Source organism: Erithacus rubecula (genome assembly GCF_903797595.1).
Source record: "Erithacus rubecula genome assembly, chromosome: 33".
Lineage (NCBI taxonomy): Eukaryota > Metazoa > Chordata > Aves > Passeriformes > Muscicapidae > Erithacus > Erithacus rubecula.
In genome coordinates, this window is record NC_136683.1 from 745,687 (window position 1) to 769,873 (window position 24,187).

The window sequence follows — 24,187 nt, forward strand, 5'->3', positions numbered from 1 at the left end:
TGCCCCTGTTTTGGCTTGTCTTGAGTTTGCTTTTGCTTGTCTTGGGTTTGCTTTTGCTTGTCTTGGCCTTGCTTTGGCCTGCTCCCAGCTGCCCCTCCCCCTCTCTCCCTTCTCCCCGCTCCAGGGATTTGCACCGACTCCAGAGGATGAGGATCTGGACTTCGGGGGCCGCTGCTGGAGGTCGGCTCGGGAGGCTCTGCCGCCCTCCCTGGCGCGGACCGGCCGGGTTCGTCTCATCTGGGTTTGGGCTGGGGAGTGTTTCTTTTGTATTTTTGTTAATAAAAAAAAGTTTTTTCCATTTTCCCCTGAAGAACAATTCTTCCTGATCTCGGTGAAGGAAGGAATTGTGAAAAAGAAAAAGGGGGGGGGGGGGGCTTTGGAGCTCTTTTCCCCCAAATTTGTCCTAAACTTGGACAGGGGCCCGCAGGGGTCCCCGCAGCTCCTGATGCCTGCTGCGAAGGTCTCCCACTCGGGGAATTACAGCTGCAAGGTGCGCTCCAAAGGGGGAGCTGTGCTGAAGAGCAGCACCCAGCTCGGCGTCACAATGCACAGTGAGTGTGGGGATGGGCACGGGGAGCCCCCACAGCCCTCACAGCCACCTCACCACAGCCACCTCACAGCCCCCCCAGATCTCCCATCCCTATTCATGCCTTTGTGTGCTGCCCTGCCTTCCCAGCTCTCTCTCTGGTTCCCTGCATCTACCTCGCTTGTTCCTGCATCCCCCACCACGTCCCCTCAGTTCTTCCTGGGTGTCCCTCTCTCTCTCTGATGTTCCTCCATTGTCCATGGCTCGGCCATCCCTGTCTGGGTCCCCAAAATCTTCCCTTCAACCCTCTCTTTTGTGTCCCCTCTCTGAATGTCCCATCATTCCCTGAGGTTTCTTCCTTCCCTTTCTACCTCACTGATATCCCCCCACCTCCTCTCTCATCCTCCCCCTCCCTGAGTCCCTCACTCCTCCCTGCTGTCCCCCACTCCTTCCATGTCCCAAACCCCTCCTGTGTCCCCCTGCAGGGGTCCCGCCCTCAGGGGTGTCCACATCTGTGCAGACCCCGGGGGATGGATGGAAGTTTGGGATCGCCTGGTGCTGAGTTGCATGGTGGCCATGGGGACAGGTCCCCTGTCCTTCTCCTGGCAATGGGGGGGCTTGGGGTCACCTCTAAGCACAGGACCCGACCTGGAGCTGCGGCATGTTGGGGACAATGACAGTGGCCACTACCAGTGTTGGGTCAGAGACGTGGCTGAGAGTGTCCCCCTGAACGTCACTGTCCTGGGTGAGTGGGGCCACCAGACTGAGGTGACACCACCTACACCATTCCCATCCCCACCTCACCTGGTGCCAGCCCAGTCTGTGTCCCCGCAGTGCCCGTGGCCAATGCCACCATCACGCCCGGTCGCCCCGACATTCCGGGTGTGCCCAGGTGACCCCATGACCCTGCGCTGCTCAGTGCAGGTGGGCTCAGCCCCTGTCACATTCACCTGGCTGCACAACGGGCACGAGGTGGCCCGGGGTCCCCTCCTGGAGCTTGGGGCCATCGATAGGGGACATTTGGGCACCTACCAGTGTGTGGCCACCAACCAGCTGGGACAGGATGGGCACCGCGTGTTCCGGGCACTCAGCCCAGAGCTGGCCCTGGAGGTGGCACCACAGGGAACCACTGGACACCACTGGAACACAGGTGGGGTCACATGGGGCCATTGGGATTGCAGGAGCCCTGTATTGACAGGTGACCCTGATGTGTCCCTTCTGTCCCCAGCAGTGGCTACAGGCCTTGGCGGGTCCCTCCTCTTCCTGCTCCTGTTCGTGGGTGGAGATTTGGGCTGGCACCGGTGGAACAACATGGGTGGATGACAATGAAGCAATGAGGTATAGGAAGAGCTGGGGGGCCACCAAAATGTGGGGGTGATGGGGCAGCACCCACAGTCTCTTACTTGGGCTATGCTGAACTCTCAGGACTTTTGCTCAGGGTCCTGAATGATTAGGGGTATTATTAGAGGTCCTTGTAGGCACTTTTGGGGGTTCTTCCACCTCTCTGGGAGGAATTTGGAGGGTCCCCCTCCATTTCAGGCTTGAGCTTCTGGTGGGTCAGGGGGTCCAAAGCACTGGTGCGTTCAGGGGTTCAGAGAGACCCCAGGGATGCTCAGGGGTCCTGGAGGAAACTGAGGGTGTAGTGAGATTTGAGGATTCCTGAGAGGGGTCAGGGCGCTGGGGACCCCACAGTTACCCCTTCTTTCCTTTGCAGCTGACAGAAAGGAGCAGGGAAGGTGAGTGGGGGCTCAAACCACACTCTGGCCTTTGACCCCAACCCTCAAGACCTCCCATTCCCTCCCACACATCCCCTTTATTCCCTCAAAGCACCCCCCCCCCCATGGCTCCTGGCCCCCCCCAGAGGAGGGGGAGGTGCTGTACACTCACGTCGTGAGCACCAAGCAGATGGGGGGTGAGTCTGGGCTGGGACACACGCAGAGGGACACGTTACCCATGAGTGTCCCCCTGGGCAGATGCCACAACCAGTGTCTCTCGCAGTGTCCCCCCATGCCACCACACGCCAGGATCCCCAGGTGACCTACGCAGAGCTGCCAGCAACTCATGGGTGACTACGGGAATGTGGGGACTTCTATGGGAATGTGCTGTGACACTCGAGGCATGGCTGGGCACTGGGGCACTGAGGACTCTGGGGGAACTGAGGGCTCTGGGGGCACTGAGGGCTCTGGGGGCACTGTGAGACCCCAACCATGGGCACCAAGCTTGTGTGTCCCCTCACTGCTCTCGTGGGTGCCCAACATTCACAGGTAGGTGGACAAAATGGCAGTCATATGTGAAGCTGCACCAGACACCCAGAGCTCCTCATATTCCCTGAACCCCCAAGGGCTTCACCTCCCCACTCCCACTACCACCAGCAGCTTCCATATTCAAGTGCTCCCAGAACCCTCAGACAGTTCCCCAATCCCTCCTAACTGAGCTCCCAGTACCCCAAGAGCTTCCTATTTTCCCTCCCAGTGACCCTTCATTGCTCGTAGTACGTCCAGGTGGTTCCCATTCTCTCTCCCACTTCTCCCAGTGTCTCTGCAATGCCCCTCTTAACTCTCCCAGTACACCCACAACTCCTCGTCTCTCCTCCCAGTGCCTGGGCTCATTGCTCTCTTATTGGCACCAAAATGCAGTTTTTGTTCAACTGGCAGAGATGGTGTTTCTTTGTTCATCTCTGTTGGGCTTTAGGAATGGGATTCTCCAATTTTGGACTGCAACTATAAACTAGTGCTCTAGATTCCCTTCTGCCCTTTCTCAAACTCCTGCTGTGCTGTGTTCCCCACACAATGATGTCACAAAGGCCCTGGGGGTGTTCCACAGCCTCTACCTTTTTCAGGGCAGTGGGAATCAGGCCATGGCACAGAGTGGGGTGTCAGGGACAGGAACAATTTGATATCTTGAGATACTTTGGAACACCTCTGTGTGGCAGAACTGGGTCACACCTTGCTTTTGGTGACACAGGGCCCTGTGTGTCAGTCAGTCTGTCAGCCATGGCACACTGAGGACAGTGGGACACTGTGCCAAACCCAGCTCCTAAGTGGCCGAGTGACCAGGAATCCTACCTTGAGACAGGGCTCTTGGTGGCCCAAAGACTTAAAAGGCAGAGCTTGAGGTGGCCAAGTCTCTGATCCTGTCTTGTCTTGGAGTGTCTGCCCCATCCAAGCAGGAACCCAGGAGCTGGAAACTGTCTTGCTTAAAAGAGAAACACCTGCAAGGAAAAGAGGAACCTTCCTGGAATGAAAAGAGGAACTGTCCCACCAAATAATTACAGTTGTGAAAATTATAAGGCTACAACACAAAAATGCAAGAAAAGGGAATAATAGTTCAGTACTTAGAGATTTAGAGAACCGAAGAGAAGAAACAGCAAGACAAGAACAGAAATTTCCAACTTGCTCAGGGCTGTTTGTTCATTTTCGGTGCAGTTATGGCCACAGCCATCTGGGGGCGCTGCAGGAAGCACTCCCGGCCAGCAGGGGGCACTGCAGGGAGCACTCCCGCCCAGCAGGAAGCACCCCGGTGCCAGCTCCAACCCCTCAGGGGCCATGGCGGCCTCGGGCGGGAGGGATGAGCCCAAATCACTCCTTTGGAAAACTCACGCTTTGTCCCAGTCAGTGCCGGCACCAGCACCGGCAGCGCCCGGGCAGAAGAGATGGAGGCAGCAGCTTGGATCCTGGTGCCCGGTGGCAGCGGAGCAGTGTCCCGGCCCAGGCACACACCCTGCGCAACACTCGCCACTGCTCTCCCTGATGGGAACGCAAGGAAGGCAGCACCCAACCCCAGGCAGGTCTCAGGCCCACAGCAGCAGCTCTCGTGCCTTTCCACCAGGATTCCTGAAAACCCTCAGTCTCTCACTGTCTTTTCCTCCTTCAGCCCTGGCACAGCAGCTCTGGGAATGTTGAATTCCCCTGGCATGTTGAGGAAAGCAGGTGCTCCTTGCTGACACTGGCAGGGCTGCCCAGGGGCTCCAGGGCACGTTTGGAACTGCCGCTCTTCCTGGGCGACTGCTGGCCCCGACAGAGCAGCCACAGGAGGAGGAGAAGAGGGAGCAGCAGACCCTTAATGAGCTGGTGTAATTAAAGTCAGGGTTCCTGAAGATCACCTGTGCTGCTGAACCATCCCTGTGCACAAACTCATGGCTCTGCTGCCTCTCGTGGTGATTTTGCACTACGGTGGCAGACACACTTTGGGGCTCAGGTGCCCGCAGCTCTGCCCACCAAGAGTTGTTTTGGCTGCCGGGATGGTTTTGTGGAGCTTGTCACCATGGCCACTGCACAGGAATGGGCATTGGCCAGCCCTGATCTGGCCAGCCCCAGGTGGCAGCCAGGACCTGAGGCTCCCCCCACCCCCTTGGCTTTGATTTTTGCAGCTTTTGAGCTGCTGCAAAGGTAAGAATTCTTTCTGTGGCCAAAAAAGGCCTGGCTGTGGTTTGCTCAGCCTTGCAAGAAGCACAAGCAGTGGCTCTGTAAGGTCCTTTGGTGGTTTTCAGAGCAGGGCTGGCTGCAAACACCCCCTGCAGGGGCAGCTGTGAGGGAACCAGTCCGGAAATACAGTAATTGATCATTTGGTGTCTGTCCCCAAGGCACTGAGAGAGCCCCAGAACTGCTGCAAATCCCACAAGGATCTGCTCAACAACCTGACCAATACCCTCCTCCTTCAACAAAACCTGCAGCCCTCTGGAACCTCTCAGAAAGAATGTTTGGGTTCTGGATGTGGACACCAGCAGAGAGAAAAAAGTGTGGAAATATGGAGCAGGGGCTCCACACGTGGCTCTGGGGCACAGGGGTGTCCCAGCAGGAGCAGGGAGTGCCCAGGCAGGGGAATTCAGGGCAGGGTGCAGTGCATTTACCAGGGAATCAGAGCCTGAGGGACACATGGGCATTTCCACAGATTGCTGTGGAACCGAGTGTACCTGAGTTTTGTCATCATCAGGGTAAGTTCATCATATTTGTCCCCTTAAGTTTGGGCACCCCAGAGGTCTCAGAACCCCACTGGGGACAGCAGGAATGCTCAGGGCCCCCAGGACAGATGTGACCAGGATTTGCCACCTCTGGGACAAGAATACCCATGAACGTGGCATCCCCATAACAGGGAGCCCTTGGTAACAAGACCCCAGGATAAACCCAGGAGTCACCAGCCCAGAGAAGCCCTTTTTCCTCAGGGCAGGATCACTCTGCATGTGTCCCCCACAACAGAATCCATGTCCTGGCCTCAGCACAAACAGCCTCTTCCTTCTGCAGCAGGAAAGAGAAAGAAAAAATCTTGGGAGGGCACAGCCAGAGAGCCCCATCCACCACGGCCCCCCAACCACTGCCTGCGCCCCTTAGTCCCCTTTTCCCTTTCCTGGGATCCCCCACCTGTTACCTGCTCAGGTGTTTTCTGGGATGTGTGAACCAGGAAATGGGTGATAGAAAAACGCCCAGGGGTGTGTGGGGCAGAGAGCCAGAACCTCCCAGGACAAGCCTGGGGTGCCCCCCTGGCCATGAGCACCCTGTGGGGGCTGTGCTGGGCTCTGAGTCAGCCCAAAATCTGAGACACCCCATGCAGGAGCTGTGACCCCTGTGCTCAGCCAGCCACTGCCCATCCCTGGCACCCCCATTCCCTTGGTCTCTTCTCTCTGGGGACCCCCACCCCAGCCCTCTCATTGCCCTGCACCACCATTGCCTTGATCCCATCCCAATGGGTTACTTCTTCCTCCAGAACCCTGATTCCCAAGTGTCCCTTTTTTCCCCCTGCACCCCCAAACCTGGGACTCATATTCCCTGGACACACATCCTTGGCTGCCTGCAACCCCTCAGCCTCCAAATTCCGGCAATATCCTGTCCCTACCATGTCCCTCCATCACCCCCATGTCCTACAAGTTTCCTGCCCTGCCCCCATCCTGTCCCCACCCTGCCCCCACCAAGACCCACCTAAAAATGTGGACGAGATGTGACCTCGCTTCCTGTCCCTTCATTCCAAGAGCCACCAGCCAGGGGACAGGTGGCCCCAGCAGCGAGTGAGAGCCTGTGCCCATGGCCAGGGACACCGGGATGGCTGGGAAGGTGGCACTGCTCCTGTGGTGTGAGTGCCACAGGCACGGGCCTGGTGCCCTGGGGATGGGCCCTGGTGAGGCAGAGAGTGATGGGGAGGGTGCACAGGGAGCATGTGGGGCCCCTGAGGTCCCCAAAGCCAGCAGAGACAGGGCATGGGCATCACTCCAGTTTGAGCAGAGTCGTGGAGTGGCCGTGGGGACAGGAGCAGGGGAACTGGGATATGGGGGTAGTAACAGGGGGATCCAGAGGTGGAGACAACGATGTGGCAAAAGGAACCTTGGGTCTGGGGCAGCTGTGAGGACAGTGACAGGGAGACAGGGATGCAGGGACAGGGACAAGGGCCACGTCCAATTCAGATGGGGCATGGGGACAGGCGCCATGGGAATGGGATCACAGGCACCAAGCCATGGGGATGTGGTCATTGGGACAGGTGCTGTAAGGCTGGGGGAGGCAACTTGTGTATGCCTATATTATCCACAGTGTCCCCATGTCCTTGTACAGCCCAACGTGATCAAGGTGTCCCTGTCCTCAAAACCTCTGTGCTGCAGCTGTGTTACCATGGGGACAGTTTGGGGACAGACACCACAACAGATCCCCCAGGTGCTGCTGTCCCTACAGGGTCACCCCCACCCAGCCCTGTCCCTTCTCCCTTCCAGCCCAGACCATCAGCCTCATTGGTGAGTCCTCGGGGAATGCCATGTCCCTGCCATGCTGTCCCAGCCCCGTGGTGGCCCTGGCAGGCTGGTGTCCCCTGTCACCCGCAGGTGCCCAGAGCACCCAGGTCCTGGTGGATTCCCCCTGGACGCTGGCTGTGCTGTGGGATTGGGTGTCATTGTCGGGCTCGGGAACCGCCAGTGCCATCACCTGGTACAAGGACAGGCGCTGCTTGGGTAGGAGGGACGCGACAGCTTCACTGTCACCGCGAGTGGCACCTACACATCTCTGAGACCCAGCTGTGGGCCCAGTCCCCCTATTTTAGTTTCAAATGGTGAGGAGGTTTCGGGTGTCCCCACTTTGGCACCTGTAGGGACCCCGAGGACTCAGAGTTGTCACAGCTCCATGAGTCACCCCCTGGTGTGACTGAACCTTTCCCCTTCTCTGGGGACATCCCAGACCATCCCAGCGTGAAGGACTCCCACGCTGGCACTGGAGACCCCTGGTGTGACCCAGTGGGTGGTCCTGGTGACATGGACTGTGGCAGGTGCCCCCTGTCCCCCAGACTGGCTGGTGCCACAGGTGCCAACATGGGTCCTGCTGGAGGGGGACACGGTGATACTGCGCTGCCGAAGCTAAGGGGACTTGCTGTTCAACTCAGTGTCCTTCTACCGTGACTAGAAAGAATTTGCGACTCTCCACAATGGGACTGAGCTGTCCCTGTCCCCTCTGAGGCTGCACGACAGCGGCCACTCCCACTGCAAGGTGTGCTTGGAACATGGCGGGTGGAAGGAGTCTGCACAGGTTAAAGTGACAGTGCGGGGTGAGCACCCCACAGCCACCACTCAAACACCCCAACAGCCCCTCCCCAGGGACTTGGGGTCACACATCCCCCACTTATCTCCTTCCCAGAGCTCAAGCCTGTCCTGGTGCTGGACGGTTCCCCCTTAGCTCCCTGAGGGTTCCCCCCTCTATCTCAGCTGCCTCAGCACCCCCATCCCCCTGCGGCCCCCAGCCCCCCTCCTGTACCGCTTCTACCAGGATGGGCAGTTGGTGGGGGGCCTGCAGGGGTCCCCGCAGCTCCTGGTGTCCGCCGTGGGGGTCTCCCACTCGGGGAATTACAGCTGCGAGGTGCGCTCTGAGGGGGGGGCCGTGTGGAAGAGCAGCACCTGGCTCGGCGTCACGGTGCGCAGTGAGTGTGGGGATGGGCACAGGGAGCCCCCACAGCCCTCACAGGTCTCCCATCCCTGCTCTACCCTCTGCATGTCCCCCTGCCTTCCCAGCTCTCTCCCTGGGTCCTCCCGTCACCTTCACTGGTGCCTGCAACCCTCACCAGGTCCTCTCACCTCTCTCTGGGTGTGTCTCTCCCTCTCTAAGGTCTCTCCGTTGTACACAGATGCCACTATCTCTGTCTGGGTGCCCAAAATCTTCCCTGTGGATCCATTCAAAACTCTCCATGTGTCCACTCCTTGAAACTTCCATCCTTCCCTCGGTCCCTTCCACCCCTTTCCAAGCTTTCCCTCCATCTCTACGTCCCCTTCTTCCCCACTGGTATCCCCTCACCCCTCTCTGATCCTCCCCCTCCCTGAGTCCCTCACAACTCCCTGGTGTCCCCCCTCTCCTCCCATGTCCCCAATCCCTTCTATGTCCCCCTGCAGGGGTCCCACCTTTGGGGGTGTCCCTGTCAGTGCAGCCCCCGGGGCACAAATGGTACAGTCCTTCTCCTGGCACCAGGAGGGCTTGGCAGTGTCACTGTTCACCCGCCCCTACCTGCAGCTGCGGCATGTTGGGGGCAATGACAGAGGCCACTATCAATGCCAGGTGAGCAACGGTGACAGAGTAGCTGAAAGCCCCACATTGAACGTCACTGTCTTGGTGATCAGGACCCTCGGGCTGAGGATAACCCCACTCACAGCATCCCCAAATCCATGTTTCCATTCCACCACATGCCCCCCCACACCATTCCCATCCCAGTCCAGCTCACAGCACCACCACTGGGTGTCACAGACCAGGGGAACATGGACTGTGTGGCTCCAGGTATCCCCACCCAGGACATCCAAGCCATGTGTCCCTGACCCAGGTGCCACATACCACCAGTGCATATGAGATCACATTCACCCTACTGCACATGAAACTCCCAGGGCACTGAGACCCTTAGCAATGGGCTGATGCCACCATTGATGTGCCTCATGGCACCCATCACATCCCACCCACGCCATTCTACACCCCCCACCAGGTGACGGCCATCCCCATCCTTGGATACAGCATCCCTCATCCCACCCTCACCTCACCCTCATCCCATTCTCATACCCCACCCCTCATCCATCACATGGCCTCATCCCACAGCACATAATGACCCCCAGCCCCATGGGGTCACTGTCCTGGGTGAAGGAGCTCCTCTGTCTCCAGGTGCCACCATGCAGACTCCCACATCCCCCCACAATGGGTCCCATTCCCTGCCCCCAGCCTCAGCCATGTCTGTGTCCCCGCAGTGCCCGTGGCCAATGCCACCATCACCCCCAGTCCCCTGGCACTCCAGGTGGTTGACCTTCAGGGCATCCCTGGGTGCAATTAGAGGAACATTGTGGTGACACTGGGAGCTCTTGGAGGGTTTGGGGAGCTCTTGGAGGCCATGCACGGATGTTCAGGGATTTTTTTGGGATCCTGGGGGAGTTTGGGGTGGTGCCCCTCCTTGCCGAACTTGCAGTACTGGGACTCAGAGAATTTGGACACCAGAGTCTTTGGGGCCACTGTGGTGGTGCAGAAGTTCTGGGGGGTTTAGGGGTTCTTGGAGTCTCCAGGGGGAATCAGGGGTGTGGTGGGAATTGGGACTTGAGTGGGGATTTGGGTATCCCATGGGGGATTGGAGCCACCCAGTTCCCAGGAAGGGTCAGGGCTCTTGGGGTCCCCACAGTCACCCTCTCCCTTCTCCATGCAGCCACCATGGAGCCCCAGGACAAGTGAGTGGGGGGCTCCAGCAGGAAGTCCCCTTTTCCCCTCTTCAGACACCACCCAGACCCTCCCTTATCACCACAGGACTCCCCAGGAGGAGGGGGAAGTGCTGGACCCCCACGTTATGGGCACTGAGTTGGCAGGGGGTGAGTGTAGGGGGGAGAGGCTCACGTCACCCACGGATGTCACCCCCCCCCCCGCCAGGCACTCCCACCAGGTGTCTCTCACAAGGTTTCTCCCCCAGGTGACCCATGTGGAGCTGCCAGGGCCCCACGGGTGACAACAGGACCCCAGTGACATCTGCAGTGACGTGCTGAGACGCTGTGGGCACTGGAGGTCCCTGCCCAAGGGCAACCCCCGTGTGTCCCCCCAGCCACCCCAGATCCAGTAAGTGCCCATCCTGCTCAGGAGGGGGCCATGAATGGGAGGCCACATGTGGAGCTTCCCAGAGCTCCCTCTTCCTGTACTCCCAGTGCTCCCAGTACTACCAGGGGCTCCTAATTCCCTCCCCCAATGTCACAAAACACAGAATTCTCATCCCTCTTATTTGACACAAAATGCAGATTTTGGTTTAAACCAGAAGAAATGGTTTCTGTTTGTTCAGCTCTGCCTGCACAGATCAGGGCAGAGGAGGATCCTGGTCAGGTTGTTGAGCAGATCCTTGTTGTTGTCTTTGCAGCAGTTCTGGGGCTCTCTCAGTCCCTTGGGAACAGGCACCAAATGATCAATTGCTGCATTTCCAAACTGGTTCCCTCACAGCTGCCCCTGCAGGGGGGTTTCCAGCAAGCCCTGCTCTGAAAACCATCAAAGGCCCTCACAGAGCCACTGCTTGGGCTCACCCTGGCTTTTGTACTTCTTGCAGGGCTGAGCAAACCACAGCCAGGCCTTTTTTGGCCACAGAAAAAATTCTCACCTTTGCAGCACCTTGAAAGCTGTGAGAATCAAAGCCAAGGGGGCGGGGGGAGCCTCAGGTCCTGGCTGCCACCTGGGGCTGGCCAGAGCAGGGCTGGCCAATGCCCATCACTGTGCACAGTGGCCAGGGTGAAAAGCTCCACAAAAAATTCTTGGCCAACAAAAAAAATTCTTGAGGGCAGAGCTGGAGGCAACTGAGACCGAAAATATACCCAGTGTTGCCACAGCAGCACAAAAGCTTTGGCACATGCAGCAGAGCTGTGTGTTTGTGCACAGGGATGGTCTAGCAGCACAGCTGAACTTCAGGAACCCCTGCCCTGATTGCAAGAGCTCATTAAGGTCTGCAGCACCAAGAGTAGAACAGGTGCATTGGCCCAACCAGTTACAATTTCGCCCCATTTTGTCCTCCCAAGGCACTGCTCCCAGCCTGGGCTGTTGCTGTGCTCCAGCTGCAGCTATAGAGCCTTTGAGGCTCTTGCTCTGCTCTCGCTCCTCTTCCTCTCCCCCTTCCTTCTCCCTCCTCTGCCTCCTGTAGCTGCTGTGTCAGGTCCAGCAGTGGCCCAAGAAGAGCAGCAGCTCCAAACGTGCTCTGGAGCCCCTCAGGAGCCCTGGCAGTGTCAGCAAGGAGCACCTGCTTTCCTCAACATGCCAGGGGAATTCAACATTCCCAGAGCTGCTGTGCCAGGGCTGAAGGAGGAAAGGGCAGTGAGAGACTGAGGGTTTTCAGGAATTGTGGTGGAGAGACACGAGAGCTGCTGCTGTGGGCCTGAGACCTGCCTGGGGTTGGGTGCTGCCTTCCTTGCGTTGCCATCAGGGAGAGCGGTGGCGGGTGTTGCGCAGGGTGTGTGCCTGGGCCGGGACACTGCTCCGCTGCCATCAGGCACCAGGATCCAAGCTGCTGCCTTCATCTCTTCTGCCCGGGCGCTGCCGGTGCTGGTGCCGGCACCGATTGGTGCAAAGCGTGAGTTTGCCAAAGGAGCAATTTGGGCTCGTCCCTCCTGCCCGAGGCCGCCATGGCCCCTGAGGGGTTAGAGATGGCACCGGGGTGCCCCATGCTGGCCGGGAGTGCTTCCTGCAGCGTCCCCTGCTGGCTGTGGCCATAACTTGCCCAAAGATGAACAAACAGCACTGAGCATGTTGGAAATTTCTGTTCTTGTCTTGCTATTTGTTCTGTTCGGTTCTATAAATGTCCTAGTAATGAAGTGTTATTCTTTTTCTTTCATTTTTGTCTGGAAGCCCCATAATTTTAACAGTTATAAGAGGTTGGAGGGATTGGTGCTCTTTCCATTCCGGGAAGATTCCTGGTTTCTTTGGCAGACGTTTCTCTTTTAAAACAAGGCAGTTTCCAACTCCTGGGTTTCACCATGAATGGGGCAGACACTTGAAGAGAAGAAACTTGACCACCTCAAGCTCTGCCTTTTAAGCTTTTTGGCAACCATAGGTCCCTCTCCAAAGGTGGGACTCCTGTCACTCAGCCACTCAGGAGCTGAGTTTGGCAGAGCGTCCCACTGTCCCCAGTGTGCCATCGCTGACAGACTGACTGAAACACGGGGCCCTGTGTCACCAAAAACAAGGTGTGACCCAGCCCCGCCACACACAGGTGTTCCAAAATGTCTCAAGACATCTCACTTCTCCTGTCCCTGACACCCCACCATGTGCCATGGCCTGAGGCCCACTGCCCTGGAAAAGGGGGAGTCTCTGGAACACCCCCAGGGCCTCTGTGACATCATCATGTGGGGAATATGGCACAGGGGGGATTTGAGACAGGGGAGAAGGGAATCCAGAGCACTGGTTTCAGTGGCAGCCCAAAATTCCAGAATCCCATTCATAAGACCTGACAGAGCTGAAGAAAGAAACACCATCTCTGCCAGTTGAAGCAAAAAGCTGCATTTTGGTGCCAATAAGAGGGCAACAAATGCTGTGTTCCCCGGGCACTGGGAGGAGAGATGAGGAGTCGTGGGTCTACTGGGAGTGCTGAGAGGGGCATTGCAGAGGCACTGGGAGTACAAGGGTACTGGGAGAGAGAATGGGAACCACCTGGATGTACTGGGAGCAATGGAGAGGCACTGGGAGGGGAAATAGGGAGCCCATAGGGGTACTGGGAGTGCAGTGGGGAGGGAATAGGGAGATGTATGAGGGTTCTGGGAGCACTTGGATGTAGAATGGGGAGCCATACATGCAAGTCGAATGGGGGTGGGGAAGCCCTTAATGTTTCTGGGGGCATGGGGAGCTTTAGTGTCCCTGTGCTGCTTCACCCATGACCCCCCACTTGTACTCTCCTACTCGTGAATGTTGGGCTCCAATGGGAGCAGTGGGGGACACATGTGTGGCTACCACATGATGGGGTTCCCCCAATACCCCCAGTGCTCCCAATGCAACCAGTTCCCCCAGTCCCATCCGTGCCCCAAGTGTCACAGCACATTCCCATAGATGTCCCCAGTTTTCTTCTGTCGCTGATGGGTTGCTGGCAGCTCTGCGTAGGTCACCTGGGGATCCTGGAGTGTGGTGGCACGGGGGGACACTGCAAGAGACACTGGCTGTGGCATCTGGGTAGGGGGACACTCATGGGTGACATGTCCCTGTGTGTGTGTCCCAGCCCAGACTCACCCCCCATCTGCTTGGTGCTCACGACGTGGGTGTACAGGACCTCCCCCTCCTCTGGGGGGGCCAGGGGCTCTGGGGGGACCCTGAGGGAATAAAGGGGATGTGTGGGAGGGAATGGGAGGTCTTGGGGGTTGGGGTCAAAGGAGAGAGTGTGGTTTGAGCCGCCCACTCACCTTCCTTGCTGCTTCCTGTCAGCTGCAAAGGAAAGAGGGGAGGGGTAACTGTGGGGTCCTCAGGGATATGAAACCTCTCAGAAATCCTCAGGCCTCACTGCACCCTCAATATCCCCCAGCAACCATGAGCTTCCTTGGTGCCTCCGGAACCCCTGAACCACTCCAGTACTCTGGACTTCCTCAGCCTCCAGAAGCTGAAGCCAGGCAGGGAGGGGACCCTCCAAATTCCTCCAGGATCACTGAAAGATTTCCCAAAATGCTTGCAAGGCCAACACCACCCTAAATCCCTCAGGTCCCTGAGCAAAGGTCCTCAGTGCTTAGCACAGGCCACGTCAGAGACTGTGGATGCCACCCCATTGCCTCCACATTTAGGTGGTCCCATTGCTCTTCTAGGGCCCCCATTGTCCCCATTGTCACTCACTCATGTTAATTCTCCGGTGCCAGCCCACAGCTCCACCCACGAGCAAAACCAGAAAGAGGAGGCACCCGCCAAGGCATGCAGCCACTGCTGGGGACAGAAGGGACACATCAGGGTCACCTGTCACTGCAGAGGTCCTTCAATCCCAGTGACGCCATGTGATCTCACCTCTGTTCCAGTGTCCCTGTGGTGTCCCAGGCACTGTGGGGACAGAGAAAGGGCTGAGGCCAGGAGGAGGGGCTGGCACGCTATGGTGGGGAATGAGGTAGTCTGCTTGGTTACTCCTGGAGACAGAGGGGCTCCTTCACCCAGGAGTGACCCCATGGTGCAGGGGGTTGCATGTGGTGTGGTATGATGGCATGTGATGGTTGAGGGGTGGGGGATGAGGATGGGATGAGGGTGAGGTGAGGGTGGGATGAGGGATGCTGTGTCCAAGGATGGGGATGGCCATCACCTGGTGGGGGGCATGGAATGGGGTGGGTGGGATGTGATGTGTGCCATGAGGGACATCAGCAGGGGCGTCTAACCCAATGCCAAGGGTCTCAGTGCACTGGGAGGGTCACACTCAGTCGGGTGAATGTGACCTGATGTGGAGTGTGGGATGTGACAGATGGGTTAGCAATGCACAGCTTGGATGTCTTGGGTGGGGACACCTGGAGCCAGACGGCCCCAGTTGCCCTGGTCTGTGACACCCAGTGGTGGAGGCTGTGAGCTGGGCTGGGCTGGGACTGATGTGGGGGGGATGAAGTGGAATAGGAATGTGTGGAATTTGGGATGCTGTGGATAGGGTCACCCCCAGCCCAAGGGTCCTGCTCACCCAGGACTGTGACATTCAGTGTGGGGCTCTCGACCACATTGTCCCCGTCGCTGACCCAGCACTGGTACTGGCTGCCGTCATTGTGCCCAACATGCTGCAGCTCCAGGCGGGGCCCAGTGTTCAGCAGTGTCCCCGAGCCCCCCCGGTGCCAGAAGAAGGACAGGGGACCTGTCCCCATGGCCACCGTGCAGCTCAGCACCAGACGGTCCCCAACTGCAACCTGTCCCCCGGGGGGCTGCACCGACAAGGACACCCCCGAGAGCGGGACCGCTGCAAGGGGAAACAGGAGGGACTGGGGACGTGGGAGGTGTGGGGGAAACCAGGGAGCAGTGAGGGAATCAGGTAGGGGAAGGTTCAGAGAGGGGTGGGGGGATCCCAGTGAGGAAGAAGGTAGTTCAGAGGCTGGGGAGGGACACATGGAAAGGGTTGAAGGAAGATTATGGGGAACCAGAACAGGATGGTGGGACCTGTGGACAATGGAGGGACCTCAGCAATGGATGAAGACAACAGGGTAAGCAATGCGGGGACACAGGGAGAGAGCTGGGAAGGCAGAGCGGCACACAGAATGATTGAGCAGGGATGAGAGATTTCAGAGGGCTGTGGGGGCTCCCCGTGCCCATCCCCGCACTCACTGTGCACTGTGATGCCGAGCCGGTCGCTGCTCTTCCGCACGGCCCCTCCCTCGGAGCGCACCTCGCAACTGTAATTCCCTGAGTGGGAGACTCCCACGGCGGGCACCAGGAGATGCGGGGACCCCTGCGGGCCCCCCACCAACTGCCCATCCCGGTAGAAGAGGTACAGGAGGGGGGCTGGGGGCCGACGGGTGCTGGGGGTGCTGAGGCAGCTGAGATTGAGGGGGGACCCCTCAAGGAACTCAGGGGGACCGTCCAGCACCAGGACAGGCTTGAGCTCTGGGAAGGAGATGGGAGTGAGGACTCTGAGTGACTCTGAGTCCACTGAGAAGTGTCTTTGGCGGTGTCAGGATATTGGTATTCCAGCCGTGGGTGTGCTCACCGTGCACTGTCACTGTCACCGGTGCCGACTGTGACATTACTGAGGCCATGAAGCCCCCGCAGTGGTAGCGGCCGCTGTTGTGAATCTCCAGGGGGGACAGGGACAGCTCGGTGCCCCGGTGGGACACCATAAGCTCCTTCTCGTCCTTGTAAAATCGCACTCCGCTGACAGGCTGATCTCGTCGGCCCCGGCAGCGCAGTGTCACCGTGTCCCCCTCCAGCAGCACCTGTGCTGGCACCTGCAGCACCAGCGGCTCTGTGGGACAGGAGGGTCCCGTCACTCTGAGGAGCCCCAGAGAGGTCCAGAGTGGGTGCTCATGGTACCGGGGACATCTGGATGGAGTGTCCATTGTGCAGGAGGGTCTCAGGGCCAGCAGGAGAAGTCCTGTGGCACAGCTGTCCCCACGGGGGTCTTACCACACTGGGATACAATGGGGTGCACTCAGGTACACTGGGATGCACTGGTATGTCCCTGTGTGCAGGGGACAAGCTCTCACCACATGACGGGTGTGAGGCCACCCACGGAGTGGAGCCAACCCAAACCTATCAGGGAGCCACCCTGAGCATTTCAGATCCCCCCTCACCATTTGACACCAGCATGGCTGGGCTGGGACCACTGCCTTGTCTGTCACACGTGTAGGTGCCACTCTCGGTGACAGTGAAGCTGTCGGGTCCCTCCTGCCACATGCGCTGCTTGTTCTTGTACCAGGTGGTGGCACCGGCAGTATCTGAGCCCTGGCAGGTCAGTGTCACCCGGTCCCACAGCACCGCCGGCGTCCAGGGAGGCTCCACCAGGAGCTGGGTGCCCTGGGCACCTGCGGGTGACAGGGGACACCAGCCTGCCAGGGTCACCACGGGGCTGGGTACAGTGGGGCAGGGACATGGCATCCCCTTGAGGACTCACCAGTGAGGCTGAGGCTCTGGGCTGGAAAGGAGAAGGGACAGGGCTGGGTGGGGGTGGCCCAGCAGGGACAGCAGCACTTGAGGGACTTGGTGTGGTGTCTGTCCCCAAACTGTCCCCATGGGTACACTGGTGTTGCATGGAGATTCTGAGGACAGGACACCTCAGTGACCCTGAGCTGAGGCAGGACATGGGGATGCTGTGGACCCCCCATGAGTGCACAGTTCACCTCCCCCAGCCCTACAGCACCTGTCCCCATGGCCACATCCCATGGCTCTGTGCCCGTGATCCCATTCCCATGGCACTTGTCCCCATGCCCCATCTACATGAGATCTGGCAATTGTGTCTGTCCCTGCACTCCTGTCTCCCTGTCCCTGTCCCTACAGCTGCCCCAGCCCCAAGGTTCCTTTGGCCACATCCTTGTCCCCACATCTCGATCTCCCTGTTCCCATCCCCACATCCAAGTACCCCTTTTCCTGTCCCCACAGCCACACCACAGCTCTCGTTGCACTGGGGTCCATGCCCATGCCCTGGTTCTGCTGGCCTTGGGGACCTCAGGGGACCCCACATCCACCCTGTGCACCCTCCCCACCACACTCTGCCTCACCAGACCCCATCCCCAGGGTGTCAGGCCCGTTCCCAGGGCACTCACCCCACAGGAGCAGCGCCACCTTCCCGGCCATCCCAGTGTCCCCGGCCATGGGCACTGACTGTCACTCACTGCTGGGGCCACCTGTCCCCTGGCTGGCGGCTCTTGGGATGAAGGGACAGGAAGCGAGGTCACGTCTCGTCCTCATGTGTAGGTGGCCCTTGGTGGGGGCAGGGTGGGGACAGGATGGGGGCAGGGTGGGGACCTTGTGGGACATGAGGGTGATGATAGGACATGGTGGGGACAGGATGTTGCTGGAATTTGGAGTCTGAGGTGTTGCAGGGAGCCAAGGATGGGTGTCAAGGCATGTGGGTCCCAGGTCTGGGGGTGCAGGTACCCTCGGGAATGGGGGGACTGGAGGGAGAAGCAGCCATTGGGATGGAATCAAGGCAATGGTGGTGCTGGGTGTTGGCAGAGCTGAGTGGGGGTTCCCAGGGAGGAGAGGCTAAGGGAATGGAGGATGCCAGGATTGGGTTCCCATAGCAATGGGGGTCCCAGGGATGGGCTCTGGCTGGATGGGCACAGGGATCACAGCTCCTTCATGGGCTGTCTCAGATTTTGGGCTGACTCAGAGCACAGCACAGCCCCCACAGGGTGCTCATTGCCAGGGGGGCACCCCAGGCTTGTCCAGGGAGGTTCTGGCTCTCTGTCCCACACACCCCTGGGTATTTTCCCGTCTCCCCATTTCCTGGCTCAGCCATCCCAGGGAGCACCTGAGCAGGTAGCAGCTGAGGGATCCCAGGATGGGGAAAGGGGGTCTGGGGGTGCAGGCAGTGCTTGGGGGGCTGTGGGGGATAGGGGTTTCAGGCTGTGCCCCCCCGCCCCCCACCACGCCAAGATTTTCGCTTTCTCTTTCCTGCAGCAGAAGCAAGAAGCCATTCATACTGAGGCCAGGACATGAATTCTGTATTGGGGCCACATCCAGAGGGGTTCTGCCCTGAGGGAAAAGGGCTCCTCTCGGCAGGTGATGCCTGAGTCTTGTCCCAGGGTGCTCATTGTCCTGGGGTGCCACGTCCTTGGGGATTCCTCTCCCAGACGTGGCACATCGTGGACCCTGCTATCCTGGGGGGCCCAGAGCATTCCTGTTGTCCCAGTGGGGCCCTGGCAACACTGGGATACCCAAACTTAAAGTGATGCCTGTTTTGAACTTGCCCTGATTATGGGAAAACCCAGGTACATTTGGTTCCACAGCAATCTGTGGAAATGCCTGTGTGTCCCTCAGGCTCTGATTCCCTGGTAAATGCACTGCACCCTGCCCTGAATTCCCCTGCCTAGGCACTCCCTGCTCCTGGTGGGACACCCCTGTGCCCCAACGGCCATGTGTGGAGACCCTGCTCCATATTTCCACTTTTTTCCCTCTCTTCTGGTGTCCAAATCCAGAAGAGAAACATTCTTTCAGGAAGGCTCCAGAGAGCTGCAGATTTTGTTCAGGGAGAAAGATCCTAGTCAGGCTGTTGAGCAGATCCTTGTGGTATGTGCAGCAGTCCTGGAGCTCTCTCAGTGTCTTGGGGACAGGCACCAAATGATCAATTGCAGCATATCCGGACTGGTTCCCTCACAGCTGCTCCTGCAATGAGGCGGGGTTTGCAGCCAGCCCTGCTCTGAAAACCATCAAAGGCCCTCACAGAGACACTGCTTGGGCTCACACTGGCTTTTGTGCTTCTTGCAGGGCTGAGCAAACCACAGCCAGGCCTTTTTTGGCCACAGAAAGAATTCTCAACTTTGCAGCAGCTCAAAATCTGAGACAATCAAAGCCGAGAGGGCAGGGGGAGTCTCAGGTCCTGGCTGCCACCTGGGGCTGGCCAGAGCGAGGCTGGCCAGAACAGGGCTGGCCAATGCCCATCCCTGGGCACTGGGGCTGGGCCATGGCTGGGCCCACACTTGGATGGCCACTGGCTTCAAGGAGCAGGAGTTTGGGAGCTCCTTGCAGCCTGGGGCTCCATTCCCCGGCTGCTCTTGCTGACTCAGATCCTGCAGGGGTCGAGTGAGATTGGGGAAGTCTGAAATCTCCCAGAGCCACCATCCCCCAAAACAGGAGCTCTTCTTTCTGCTTCAGGAGAGACAAAGTGGAAGTGTTGTTGGGAGGACCACAGTCCAACACCCTCATCCCCCACAGTCTCCCCAACCCACCCTGCAACACCTGTACCTCCTTTTCCCCCACCCTGGAGTTCCCCCAACCCCTTGCATACTCAGGTGCCCCCAGGATCATCAAGACACTGACTGGGGAGTTGTGAAATTTAGGAAATTAAAGAAGGAAATTGAAATGATAAGAGGAAAAAACCCCTTCGATTGGGGGGTTGTGGGGGGTTAGGGCACAGACCCAGAGTCCCTTGGTATCTGTCTTTGGGGTATGGCTAACCCCCCAAACCATGGACACCCTGGGGGACAGTGCTGAGCCCTGGATCACCACAACAACTGTGGCACCCAGGGAAGGAGCTGTGACCCATGGGCCCACCCAGCCACTTCCCATCCTTGGCACCACCATTCCACTGGGACTCCAATAAAGAGACCCCATTTCAGTATGACAATGCTTCCCTAGGACCCCCATCCCAGGACTGCCTATCCCCAGGGTCTCCATGGGCAAGGACTTTCATTATCAAGGAACTGTCTTCCCCAAGTTCCAGCCATTACAATCCGTCTTCCCCCAGAACCTTGATCCTCCCAGTACTCCCCATTCCACTGGCACCCTCATCCCTGTGACCCCCATCCATGACCCCAAATCCCTGCAGCCCCCGTGTTGCTGGGAATCCCATCCCTGAGTCCTCACAGCTGTGGTGACATCCCCTCTTCAGGACATTCAGCCCACTCCTCTGGATACCAATTGCTGGATCCCCACACCCTCTGTTCCCCCCACTCATGGGAACTCCATGTCCTGTGCCTCCCAGCCTTGCCTGCCCACAGCCTGTCCCTGGCTTGTGGCCACCCTGCCCCCACCAAGATCCACCAACACAGTGAGCTAAGACCTGACCTCTCTTTCTGTCCCTTCATCTCAAGAGCCACCACCCAGGGGACAGGTGGCCCCAGCAGCGAGTGACAGCCAGTGCCCATGGCCGGGGACACCAGGATGGCCGGGAAGGTGGTGCTGCTCCTGTGGGGTGAGTGCCCCGGGCATGGGCCTGACACCCTGGGGATGGGCCCTGGTGAGGCAGAGAGTGGTGGGGAGGGTGCAAAGGGTGGCTGTAGGGTCCTCTGGGGTCCCCAAGGCCAGCAGAGATAGTGTATGTGGTGCCTGGGGTCGAGGCTCTGTGGACAGGACATAGGGGACAGGAACCTGGAGACAAGAATGGTGGGACAGGGAGACAGGGAGGCACCCTGGAGCTGATGGTGGTGACCTGTGCCTGCACAAGGCGGCCATGGCATCCCCAGTTCTGGGGTGTCCACAGTATCCCCATGTCTTGCTGAAGTGTGGGGTGACATTGGTGTCCCTGTCCCTGTGAGATCCATGTGCCACACATGGTCAGTTTAAGGACAGACACCACACTCTGTGTCCCTGTGCTGCTTTCCCTACTGTGCCACCCCCACCCAGCCCTGTCCCTTCTCCATTCCAGCCCAGACCCTCGGCCTCGCTGGTGAGTCCTTGGGGGATGCCATGTCCCTGCCCCACTGTCCCCAGTCCCGTGGTGGCCCTGGCAGGCTGGTGTCCCCTGTCACCCACAGGTGCCCAGAGCACACAGGTCCTGGTGGACCCCCCCTGGATGCTGGCGGTGCTGTGGGACCGGGTGACACTGACCTGCCGGGGCTCGGGGACCGCCAGGGACACCACCTGGTACAAGCACAGGCACCGCTGGGGGCAGGAGGGGCTCGATACCTTCACTGTCACTGAGAGCAGAACATACACGTGTGACAGACCTTGCACTGGGCTCAGCCCCTCTTTGAGGGTGTTAAATGGTGAGGAGGGATGTGTGTCCTGGCACCTTCAGGGTTCCTTCAGGGTTCCCCTACACACAGGGATATCCCAGAGCATCCCATTGTCCTGAGAGCCCCTGTTACAATGGGGGACCCCTGGTGACCCCAAGGCCTTTGGCATCCCCCAGACTCCCCAGATGTGACAGGTCCTTCCTGTCCCACACAGCATCTTGTGCTGCAGCTGCCGGCATGGGCGCTGCTGGAGGGGAACACGGTGACACTGCGCTACCAGGGTTGGCAGGATGCCACGGTCAGTGGAGTACAGTTTTACCACGGGGACAAGGATCTGGGGGAGCCCCTCTGTGGGACTGAGCTGTCCCTGTCTCCCCTGCAGCTGCACCACAGTGGCCGCTACCGCTGCGGGGGCTGGGTGAGCTCTGGGCCATCACCGTGCTGGGAGAAGTCAGCGCTGGTGACAGTGACAGTGACAGGAAATGGTGAATGTGGGAATGGGGGTGGGAAACCCGCCATCTTCCCAGCTTTCCTCCACCACTGCCTGGGTCCCAGATCCCTCCTTCCTTCCATCCCTGGGTCACCCAAGCTTCCCATGTATGTCTCACTTCCCTCCATATTTGTCCTGGTCCCTCTCTAGGTCCCCCTCATCCTTGCCTGGCATCCCATACCCCTTCTGAGTTCCCAGCTCCATCCTCTGCTCTCCCTTCCCAACTTAGCTTGCTTCCACCCCTCTCTGCTCCCCCCCAGTCCCTCTGTGGGTTCCTCCCACCACTCTCTGAGCCATCCCACATCCCTCCCTGGGTCCCCTCTGTCCTATCTCATCCCTGTCCCTCATCTCTGCCTGCCATAACTCCACCGCACTCAGGGCCCACTTGTCCCTCAATGGGGTCTCCTCCCACCCCATCATACTCCCCTCCTGCCACTCCCCATATGTCTCATCCTTCCCAGATCCCCCATCCCACCCATGTCCCCCTGCAGGGGTACCGCTCTCGGGGGTGTCCCTGTTGGTGCAGCCCCCTGGGGCACAGGTGGCACTGGGGGACCACTTGGTGCTGAGTTATGTGGTGCCAAAGGGACAGGTCTCCTGTCCTTCTCGTGGCACCAGAGAGGGCTCAGGGACACCACTGGGCACTGGCCCCTGCCTTGAGCTGAGGCACACTGGGGACAATGACAGCAGCCACTACCATTGGGGACAGCATGGCCGAGACTGTCCCACTGAATGTCACTGTCCTGGGTGAGTGGGACCCTCGGGCTGGGGATGAGGTGATCTACAGGGTCCTAATCCCACACCAGGCCTCAGTCCCACCACTGCAGGTCACTGTTGTGGTTGGCCAGGACCCTCTGGCTCTGAATTCCCTCACCCACAGCATTCCCAGTGGGTGACTGCTGAACACCACCGTGAGTCACAGTCCTGGCTGAAAGGCTCCCTCTGTCTCCAGGTGCTACCATGCACAGCCTCCCACATCCCCCGCATCTGACACTCCCTCACCCCATTCCCTGCCCCCCACTGGGTGCCAGCCACTCCCAATGACCTCAGCCCTGTCTGTGTCGCTGCAGTGCCCGTGGCCAATGCTACCATCACCCACAGTTCCTCGGCACTCCAGGTTTGCCCAGGTGACCCCGTGACCCTGCGCTGCTCGGTGCAGGTGGGTTCAGCCCCTGTCACCTTCACCTGGCTGCACAACGGGCACAAGATGGCCTTGTGTCCCCTCCTGGAGCTGGGGATGGGGACTGTGACTCTGAGTGTAATGAGAAGTGGCTTTGGGGGTGTCAGGATATTGGGATTCCAGCCAATGGGATGCTCACCAGTGCTGACAGTGACGATCCAGAATCCACTAAACTCTCGCAGTGGTAGCGGCCACTGTGGTGCAGCCAGAGGGGGAACAGGAGCAGCTCGGTGCCCCAGAGGGACTGCCCCAGATCCTTCTGGTCCTTGTAAAATTGCACCCCAGTGAAGGGCTTTTCCTTCCATCCCCGGCAGCGCAGTGTCACTGTGTCTCCCTCCAGCAGTGGAACCAGCAACAACAGCCACTCTGTAGGACAGGAGGGTCCTATCACACTGAGGACAGGTCCAAAGTGGGTGCACTTTTCATAGTCCTTTCCCAAAGAGAGTGGTCTCTGGCCAAAAGGTGGGAAGATTTATGGACTATTGTATGTGGAGATGGTAGCCCCATGACGCAGGTGCAGGGACAGGGTGCGATAACCAGCACCCTGCAGCACCATGACAAGCACCAGGCACAGCTACAAACAGTCCTTGGCCCACAAGCATCCTCCTCGGCCAGGCTGGAGCTCCAGGTCAGGGCAACTGATGCAATCTCAGGTCACAGGCTCGGATGATGGTCAAGAGGCAGATCAGAGAAAGTTTCGGACTGACTCTTACATGGAGCTCCCATAGGAGTTGGGTGGCACCTGTGAGTGACAGGAGACACCAGCCTGCCAGGGCCAGGGGACAGCAGGGCGGGGACATGGCATTCCCAGAGTACTCACCAACAAGGCCGAGGGTCTGGGCTGGAAGGGAGAAGGGACAGGCCTGGGTGGGGGTGGCACCGTGGGGACCGCGGTACCCGTGGAGGGGTGTGAGGCTGTCCCCGAGCTGGCACAAGTCACCCCCACCAGCCCCCTGGCCACATCCCCATGGTGATAGCTCCCTTGTCCCTGTCCCCACATCCCTG

The 24,187-nt window shown here is 59.0% G+C and overlaps 1 protein-coding gene across 1 annotated transcript in view; it reads right to left on the reverse strand.

Annotated features, from left to right (window-relative positions):
• LOC306813838 (Fc receptor-like protein 4) overlaps positions 1-24,187 on the reverse strand; it is a gene marked incomplete at its 3' end in the record, with an annotated part of 303,919 nt that overhangs the window by 266,196 nt on the left and 13,536 nt on the right. The window contains exons 3-4 of the mRNA XM_079329499.1: positions 16,689-16,919; positions 16,106-16,360 (exon numbers count right to left, since the gene is read on the reverse strand). Of these exons, the coding sequence (XP_079185625.1) occupies positions 16,106-16,360; positions 16,689-16,919 (486 nt within the window). The remainder of the gene's footprint in view (positions 1-16,105; positions 16,361-16,688; positions 16,920-24,187) is intronic.